Raw genomic sequence first — 10,000 nt, forward strand, 5'->3', positions numbered from 1 at the left:
GTTAGAATGCAAATGAACTCAATTTACAACAAAAGATGGTAAGGAATTTGTGGTTATGAATTTAGTTTGAAGCGGGAAAACGGTTTCCAGGATGGTGCATACAATGAAAATGAACAAGATTTTTTTAATTGTTTCTAAGATTTGGGACTGTTTTGGGTGAGACGGCACAATTTCCAGTGGATAACAAGCTGTTTGAGGTGGTTGAACACCACACGGGGAGAGGGGGGAGGGGGTATGCAATATTGAGATGAAATGGGGGTGACAACTTGAGATGCAACACTCTGACACTGAAGCTGTTCTCAGCACAATATGACGCTAACAATAACAATGTTACATACTTAAACTAACAATATCCCTCATCACAAGATAATGCTAACAACAACAACGTAACAATATTTCTTAGCACAATATGACATGATGCTATGTTGTTATCAGGCCTCGGTTTGCAGTTATTTTCGTAAACGTTTTTGATCTGAAGCATTGGTCTGACCCCTGGCCGGTAGTTTTGATCTGAAGCATTGGTCTGACCCCTGGCCGGTAGTTTTGATCTGAAGCATTGGTCTGACCCCTGGCCGGTAGTCTTGACATGAAAGAGGTGTTCTGACAAAACAATGTTTCTGTGGCCAGGACATTGGGACCTGTCCATATTTTCAATCTGGGTCCAAACTGACCTATTGTCCTCCGAGGCTAGGAACAACACTGGCGATGGCAATGTCTGATACACGATGCAACCACCCGCGCACACCAGTCACCGACACTTGCTCCAACACTCACACTTGCAGACAACTCGGACACTCCACAATAAGACGCGAGGTGAAGCCCCCAGTGTGCACATGATGATCATAATAAATAACACAGTGGAACCCTTTCATCCCTTTTTGAGACGTTGACAATTTCAGGAAAATCATGGCAGCCAATTTTTAACTCTTACCAGTTCGCTCCCTTACCCATCGTAAGCAAGCTTACGATGCCCCCCCCCCCCCCCCCCCCCTGTAGTTTTCCACTGACCAATTATCTAATTATCAAACAAAAAAATTTGATTATTTTACATTGGATGGGTCGGACAGTGGATAAACTCATATGTCAGACACACTTTATGACAGAAACAAGCTGGGTTTTTGTTATAAGTTAGTTATAGGAATGCATTATTAGGCACACACAAAAAAGTCTGTTAACGGTAACATAGGCCAATAAAATAGGGTCGGGACTTTTTTGTTTTTTCTTTTCCCCCCAAAAACACATTTATAAGTTATTTTGCCAAAAAAAAAAAGACTTTTTTTTTTCTTTTTTTTTCAAAAAACCATATTTTTAAGTTATTTTTTTTTTTTTTCTTCCCCAAATGCCAAAAAAAAGTCTAGGGTTGCGTGAAAAAATAGGGTCGGTCGGGATACGGTAAACAGACTATTTTTTTTTGTGCCTTAGGCATGCGTATGTCATGAAACGTCCAACTTTGAAATTTGGGTGGGGGTATTCAGGTGACAATAACTTTTTTGTTTATCAGCAAAACTCAATAAAACTTTGCTATGTTATGTAAAATGAATGCCCAAACAGACTAGTTAGCAGCATATCTAAAATAAACTGAGCACAAAAAAAATGTCTTCTTTGTGTTTGTCACGTGTTCCAAAAAATGGGCGTACAAATGTCAACAAAAATCATGTTGTCACCCCCATAACATTTTTTACTTTTAAAGATAGCACAATTCTCTTTGCAAATATGAAAAGCTTATTCATTTTCCTTTCATTTGATATATAACTTTCTATATTTCATTTGGAATATGACCCCAGATAGCCACTCGGCAAGTAGGCACCAACAGCACTGTAAAATATGCCCTAAAACCCCCGAACTGGTAAGAGTTAAAATGGAAGTGAATTTACAGGTGTAATGTAGAGACAGTGTGCGGGGGGGATGGGGGCAGGTAGGTGGGGTGGGGTGCTTTCAAATCAGTCTTTCAGAAGCGTAGCTCCACTGTAGTGAGGAGAAGAGACAGACAAGAACCCGAACTGACCTGCATCTGAGGATTTGCGTATTGTGAGTTCATGTTCATTTGCATGTTCTGCTGCTGCTGCTGCTGCTCGATCACCATGGCGGTAGCGGTGGCGGTTGCCGTGGCAGCAGCGATGGCGGCAGCGTTGATGGCGCCTGACGGTGGGTGGAAGTCAGCTGAGGTGGCCGGCTGGTTACTGCCGGGGGTGTTGGGTGTGGGAGGGTACCCGCTGAAACAAGGACAATCAACTGTACACTTTGCTCTACCGCGCTATTCATAGTCATACCTTGTTCCTGCCAGACATAACGTTATTACAGTGAGCAAAGCTTGAGGCAGGTGTGGTGATGATGGAACAGTCTGTCACTGGCACCATCAGGGTAGCCATCATTCTAACAATTTTTGACCACACCTATACTCACTGAACGTTCCTCATCACGTCATTGCTATCTTTTATTATACTTCCCGCTAGGCTACTCTTCCTCAGTTTGTACAACTTAAAGTAGTTGTTATTGCTAGGTTTTTCAACAGTGATGTGATTTCTGTCATGACAAGTGTTTTTTGACAAACAGGTGAATGCCATCGTCCTGATCAACCATGTGCAACAGGTGAGTGGATCAATGATCTGAACTACAGGCCAACCTGCCTTAGCCACCACCTCTCAATCACAACAGGTGAGTGGATCAATGATCTGAACTACAGATCAACCTGCCTTAGCCACCACCTCTCAATCACAACCACCTGTCCACAATAATCATCCCAAAGGATCCCCCTTAAGTTTTTTCCATGAATATTTAAATTTTAATTGCCACATCCTGTCCCTTGCTTCCATTTTTGGTAGTTATGGACAGATTCAACTGTATTAAAAAAAATTGCCTGATTTCTCTATCCAAAGCACAATTCATCACGCAGTATAAAGCTAAGAACCAGGGAGCATGAACAACAAGTCATTTTTCCTCTGGAGTGGGGATAAGCTGGGAGTGTGAGTGGTATCAGCCAGGTGGGCGCGCCATGCACAGCTAGCACAAAGCAGCATGCACCGGTAAGCTAGCCTGAATCAGCCAGGGAGCCAAGGGACGACCAACCACTGTCCCTGGAGCCAGGTAGGCGGGAGGGGCCGAGGGTCTGGCTGGAGGCACAGGGAGGAGCGGACGAAGCCACAGGCGGCACACAATACACAACACACACAGACACAAGACGAAGGAGAGAAAGGCAGAGCGCCTCGCTCGGTCAGGCTACGGCCCGACGAAGCGAGGACTTTTGGGGGTGAAGAGGGGAAGGGAGGAGAACGTACCTAGAGCCCGGGTCGCCATGCAGGGGGGACGGGTGCATGTTGGGTTTGACTACGGCAGGGGTCTGGGCTTGCTGGCCCTGTGCGGTCAGCGGGCTGTGTCGGTGGCCCAGGGCGTTGAGCGGACTTTGGGGCTGCAGGCGCTGGTTCATCGCGTTCTGGGCCGCCATGGTCCCGCTGTGCTGAGGGTCCGTGCTGCCCGGCATCTGTCCCTGCATGGCCGGGTTGAGGGGGGAGGGGACCGGGTGGTGGGGTGGCGACTGCACCGGGTGGCTCATGGGGGACCGCACCGGGTGGCTCATGGGGGACTGCACCATGTGGTTCAAGGGGGACTGCACCATGTGGTTGAGGGGGGAGGGGACGGGCTGGTTGAGCGGAGACTGAACCATGGTGTTGAGGGGGGACTCAGGGGGGCCCTGGCTTTGGCTGCCTGTTCTGTGCCGAGGGGGAGGCGGCATTCGCACCCCCACCCCCTGCATGCCCATCCCACCCCCCACACCACCACCTACACCACCACCACCACCACCCATGTGAGGGCTTGGTCCAGGCAGAGGCATGTGCGTGTGAACCTGTGTGTGTGCCGTGACGTGGCGCACGCCGGCCATGGGATGGGGGGGCTGGGGGGGCATGCCCCCCATGGAGGGGTGGTGAGACAGCTGGGGGTTCATGCCCATCATGGGCTGCCCGCCCCCCTCCATTTCCCCGTACCTATTGTGCGAGTCGCGGCGGAACGTTATCCCACCGGCGTTGTAGCCGCCACCCTTGGCCATGGGCCCTCCCGGGTAGTTGGCGGACTGGGGCCCCCCCATGTGGTTGGTGCCGGCACCGACCATGGTGGTGCTGGGGTACTGAGAGTTGTGGGTGTACCCGGTGCTCTGGGTGGCCGGTGTCATGCCCCAGATAGTCGTCACCACCGACAGTTGCTGCTGGCCTGGCTGACCCGGGTTGCCGCCACCCCAACCGCCCTCATTGCTGAAACACAAAATGAAAAGGCTGGGTTAGAAATATGGAACTCTCTACCATCCCTCATTGCTGAAACACACAATAAAAAGACTGGCTTAGAAATATGGAACTCTCTACCATCCCTCATTGCTGAAACACACAGAGTGAAAGACTAGGTTAAAACTCTGGAACTCTCTACCATCCCTCATTGCTAAAACACACAGAGTGAAAGACTAGGTTAAAACTCTGGAACTCTCTACCATCCCTCATTGCTGAAACACACAGAGTGAAAGACTAGGTTAAAACTCTGGAACTCTCTACCATCCCTCATTGCTAAAACACACAGAGTGAAAGACTAGGTTAAAACTCTGGAACTCTCTACCATCCCTCATTGCTGAAACACACAGAGTGAACTCTGGAACTCTCTGCCAAGTGCGATCCCTCAATGCTCAAACATACACTGAGACAAAGACCGACTTGCTACAGATCTGGAACTCTCTACAGTACCAGCGACAGTGGTGACACATGCATAACACACATACAGGTTGGACTTAGGGATCTCTCTACAGTACCAGCAACAGTGGTGACACATGCATAACACACATGCAGGTTGGACTTAGGGATCTCTCTACAGTGCCAGCAACAGTGGTGACACATGCATAACACACATACAGGTTGGACTTAGGGAACTCTCTACAGTACCAGCGACAGTGGTGACACATGCATAACACACATACAGGTTGGACTTAGGGATCTCTCTACCGCTTGAAACACTGCCTGCGACTTTCACTTTCAGTCTTAGTTGCTGACATACACAGATCCCTGAAGGTACGGTCTTATCCACAGGGGAAATGGTCATGATCACAAGGATTCACCATCATCCACAGGGCAAGTGGTCATGATCACAAGGATTCACCATCATCCACAGGGCAAGTGGTCATGATCACAAGGATTTACCATCATCCACAGGGCAAGTGGTCATGATCACAAGGATTCACCATCATCCACAGGGCAAGTGGTCATGATCACAAGGATTCACCATCATCCACAGGGCAAGTGGTCATGATCACAAGGATTCACCATCATCCACAGGGCAAGTGGTCATGATCACAAGGATTCACCATCATCCACAGGGCAAGTGGTCATGATCACAAGGATTCACCATCATCCACACGGCAAGTGGTCATGATCACAAGAATTCACCATCATCCACAGGGCAAGTGGTCATGATCACAAGGATTCACCATCATCCACACGGCAAGTGGTCATGATCACAAGAATTCACCATCATCCACAGGGCAAGTGGTCATGATCACAAGGATTCACCATCATCCAGAAAAGTCAGCATGTATTGCATTCAGAATATGAAACAGCAACAGCCTACACAGGCACCTAAATCCACACTGAGCGAAATCAGCTATTTGTCAACCAACAATTAACATGAACTTGATCAATTTTGTTCAAGCAGTTTTGTTGCCTCTTGTATTTGTTCCTCTTTTCAAAATACAGTTCAGAGACATCCTGCTTGCTGCCGCACGAGCAGAGAAAATTTTCCCTCTTTATCTTCACTGCCCTGGCTGCAAAACCCCTCCACGCAGGTGGTTCTAGACACGTCAGACACTAAGTGAATAGCTTAGTTAAACAAACAGCCCTAACCATTCAAATAATTTGAATTTAATATGTTTGACACAGTCCAAAAGTTTAATCGTCGCAGGTCAAAAAACAAAATCAAAAAGTGTGTGATGGTAGATTGGGATCATGTGGAGACTTGTGTTTCCCGTTTCCTGCTGACATGTTGCTGTCACCACTTGTTACAAGGAAGTCACTTTTACCTTCAGTGCTTAAATCTTGCTGGGCATAAAATAGCTACAAGTGAAGGCTTCCCCGGAGTCACAAATAAAACGCAGCAACATAATGAAAGTCAATAGGCACTTTGTCAATATCTTCTCACTTTCATCCCAACACCAGCCCTGTGTTACAGTAACAGCTGGGTGAGGGAACAGGGAGGGGCTGGGTGAGGGAACAGGGAGGGGCTGGGTGAGGGAACAGGGAGGGGCTGGGTGAGGGAACAGGGAGGGGCTGGGTGAGGGAACAGGGAGGGGCTGGGTGAGGGAAAGACAGGGAAGGGGCAACCAATATCTGATTCAACACGTGCTAAATAGCTGACACTTGCAATGCAAGCTGGTTGTTTTTTCTTTCATTTCGCTCCCACATCAATACTATCAGTGGCAGTGTTTTTTTCATCCCTTCATATTAGAACCAGTGACATCAATACATTCCACTGTTAATACCAGCTTGCACACAACCTGCTGCACCTGACGCAGATAAGGAAACCCATCGTTAACAACATTCTGTTAACAACATTCTGTACTCTCACTTCACTTCTCTTCTTGTGTCAACAAAAAGACATAGCATTTCTTGCCCATGGACTTTACCGTAGACGATTCAACCGCACCCCATAATTTGGCTTTATTTGTCTATCCTGGACTAGGATTAACAATTGTTAATAATTATGTAAAAATAGAAGATTCAACCATACCCATAAACTTGGCTATATTTGTCTATCCAGTACTAGGATTAACAATTGTTAATAATTATGTGAAAATAGAAGATTCAACCATACCCATAAACTTGGCTTTATTTGTCTATACAGTACTAAGATTAACAATTGTTAATAATTATGTGAAAATAGAAGATTCAACAATACCCATAAACTTGGCTTTATTTATCTATACAGAGAAGATTCAAACATACCTGGAAACTTGGCTTTATTAGTCTATGAAGTAATAGCAACAGTTATAGTAAATACGTTAGGAAAGTACTTTATGTTAGTCTATGTAGTAATAGCAACAGTTATAGTAAATACGTTAGGAAAGTACTTTATGTTAGTCTATGTAGTAATAGCAACAGTTATAGTAAATACATTAGGAAAGTACTTTATGTTAGTCTATGTAGTAATAGCAACAGTTATAGTAAATACGTTAGGAAAGTACTTTATGTTAGTCTATGTAGTAATAGCAACAGTTATAGTAAATACGTTAGGAAAGTACTTTATGTTAGTCTATGTAGTAATAGCAACAGTTATAGTAAATACGTTAGGAAAGTACTTTATGTTAGTCTGTGTAGTAATAGCAACAGTTATAGTAAATACGTTAGGAAAGTACTTTATGTTAGTCTATGTAGTAATAGCAACAGTTATAGTAAATACGTTAGGAAAGTACTTTATGTTAGTCTGTGTAGTAATAGCAACAGTTATAGTAAATACGTTAGGAAAGTACTTTATGTTAGTCTGTGTAGTAATAGCAACAGTTATAGTAAATACGTTAGGAAAGTACTTTATGTTAGTCTGTGTAGTAATAGCAACAGTTATAGTAAATACGTTAGGAAAGTACTTTATGTTAGTCTGTGTAGTAATAGCAACAGTTATAGTAAATACGTTAGGAAAGTACTTTATGTTAGTCTATGTAGTAATAGCAACAGTTATAGTAAATACGTTAGGAAAGTACTTTATGTTAGTCTATGTAGTAATAGCAACAGTTATAGTAAATACGTTAGGAAAGTACTTTATGTTAGTCTATGTAGTAATAGCAACAGTTATAGTAAATACGTTAGGAAAGTACTTTATGTTAGTCTATGTAGTAATAGCAACAGTTATAGTAAATACGTTAGGAAAGTACTTTATGTTAGTCTATGTAGTAATAGCAACAGTTATAGTAAATACGTTAGGAAAGTACTTTATGTTAGTCTGTGTAGTAATAGCAACAGTTATAGTAAATACGTTAGGAAAGTACTTTATGTTAGTCTATGTAGTAATAGCAACAGTTATAGTAAATACGTTAGGAAAGTACTTTATGTTAGTCTGTGTAGTAATAGCAACAGTTATAGTAAATACGTTAGGAAAGTACTTTATGTTAGTCTATGTAGTAATAGCAACAGTTATAGTAAATACGTAAGGAAAGTACTTTATGTTAGTCTATGTAGTAATAGCAACAGTTATAGTAAATACGTTAGGAAAGTACTTTATGTTAGTCTATGTAGTAATAGCAACAGTTATAGTAAATACGTTAGGAAAGTACTTTATGTTAGTCTATGTAGTAATAGCAACAGTTATAGTAAATACGTTAGGAAAGTACTTTATGTTAGTCTATGTAGTAATAGCAACAGTTATAGTAAATACGTTAGGAAAGTACTTTATGTTAGTCTATGTAGTAATAGCAACAGTTATAGTAAATACGTAAGGAAAGTACTTTATGTTAGTCTATGTAGTAATAGCAACAGTTATAGTAAATACGTTAGGAAAGTACTTTATGTTAGTCTATGTAGTAATAGCAACAGTTATAGTAAATACGTTAGGAAAGTACTTTATGTTAGTCTATGTAGTAATAGCAACAGTTATAGTAAATACGTTAGGAAAGTACTTTATGTTAGCAAGCAGTGTTACTATTTTCATCTTAGGCACACAAAAAAAAGATGTCTGTTTACGGTAACCCGACCGACCCTAGTTTTTAGGCCCGACCCTAGTCTTTTTTTTGGATCGTCTGAAAAAAAGAAAAAAAAAAGAAAAAAAACGCATCCAAAATAGAGCTGTTTGCGCTCAAACAGCAGACGACAGAAGGGAGGTAAGCTCAAAGTACTGTTAGGAGTAAAGGGTCGTCACTCGTGTTACTTCCTTTCAAAATGGATGCACGCAGTGGTGTTCGCCACCCGCTAGCTGTAAAGCTTGATAAATGTTGTCATGAAAAGGATGGGGTGAAAATTATCAGTACCTATCCAGCGAGTTTTAGTATCATTAACGTTTTTCAACAGGCAAAAACAGGGATTGATGAGAAGAAATGAACTGTGAAACATCATAGAGAGGGGAGGAAAAAAAAAATTTAAAAAACAAAAAAACAAAAAAAACAAAAAAAGCCGACCTACCGACCCTATTTTTTCACCCTATGTTACGGTAAACAGACCTATTTTTTGGGGGGGGCCTTAACCACTTGTTCTGCACTGAAACAACTTTCCCAACTTCTAACACTGAACCCTGCACAAGACATTAAGCAATCAATGTCCATTTCACACAAGTCACCTCTGAACAGATCAACATAATACGACACCTCACATCCCACACAGCTCATCACCTGTCAACCAAACTCTTGACAGAAGTAAACACGGTCACTCGAACTAGCCTCACTTCAGCAGGCAAAGCTTCACTGACAATGAGAGCAAGCCTCTTACACAAGCCAGTATTTATACCGTTAGTTGATAACACAGGAAACAGGACACTGTCTTTTTCCTGCATCCTACACACACATAAAAACACACACACACACTCACACACACACGCCGCCTTCCTCAACGACCTGCTGATTACCGTTCAAAGACTCAACGACCAAATCGGGACTGGCTGGGAAACTAGGGTCTATTAATAGACTGGGACTTCAGCCCACGGATTCCAATAGAGGAATCGGATAGACCAAAATAGACCGCCGTTCTCGAGGCGAAGCTGCTTCCTGCCACCCGCTTCCAACCCTATCATCGCCAGGGTAACGATTGAGTTACTACTACAACACAAAAACTGGGAAGAGATTCTTGATTGACTGATTGACAGAAGAGGAGAAACTAACGAGGAAAGAAAAAGAACATAGAAAATGGATAAGACAGAACGTGTTAATGATCAACTGGGCAGGGCCTCGGGATCGTGGTTATGAATGAAATACAAGGAACAAGGAACTGAAAACTTCAGCACGTGATGATAAAGATGACGATGATGATGATGATGACGATGATGATGATGATGATGA

General features: G+C 43.3%; 1 protein-coding gene across 4 annotated transcripts in view; it reads right to left on the reverse strand.

The window, feature by feature from the left end:
* LOC138958051 (zinc finger MIZ domain-containing protein 1-like) overlaps positions 1-10,000 on the reverse strand; it is a 119,979-nt gene that overhangs the window by 20,043 nt on the left and 89,936 nt on the right. For 2 of the 4 annotated variants that reach the window (XM_070329105.1, XM_070329104.1), the window contains 2 exons: positions 3,981-4,244; positions 2,006-2,213 (listed from right to left, as the gene is read on the reverse strand). In XM_070329105.1, the coding sequence (XP_070185206.1) occupies positions 2,006-2,213; positions 3,981-4,244 (472 nt within the window). Of the gene's footprint in view, positions 1-2,005; positions 2,214-3,275; positions 3,751-3,980; positions 4,245-10,000 lie in introns of those variants that run through there. The other 2 variants (XM_070329103.1, XM_070329102.1) reach the window with 1 other exon arrangement.

This window comes from Littorina saxatilis, linkage group LG2 (genome assembly GCF_037325665.1).
Source record: "Littorina saxatilis isolate snail1 linkage group LG2, US_GU_Lsax_2.0, whole genome shotgun sequence".
NCBI lineage: Eukaryota > Metazoa > Mollusca > Gastropoda > Littorinimorpha > Littorinidae > Littorina > Littorina saxatilis.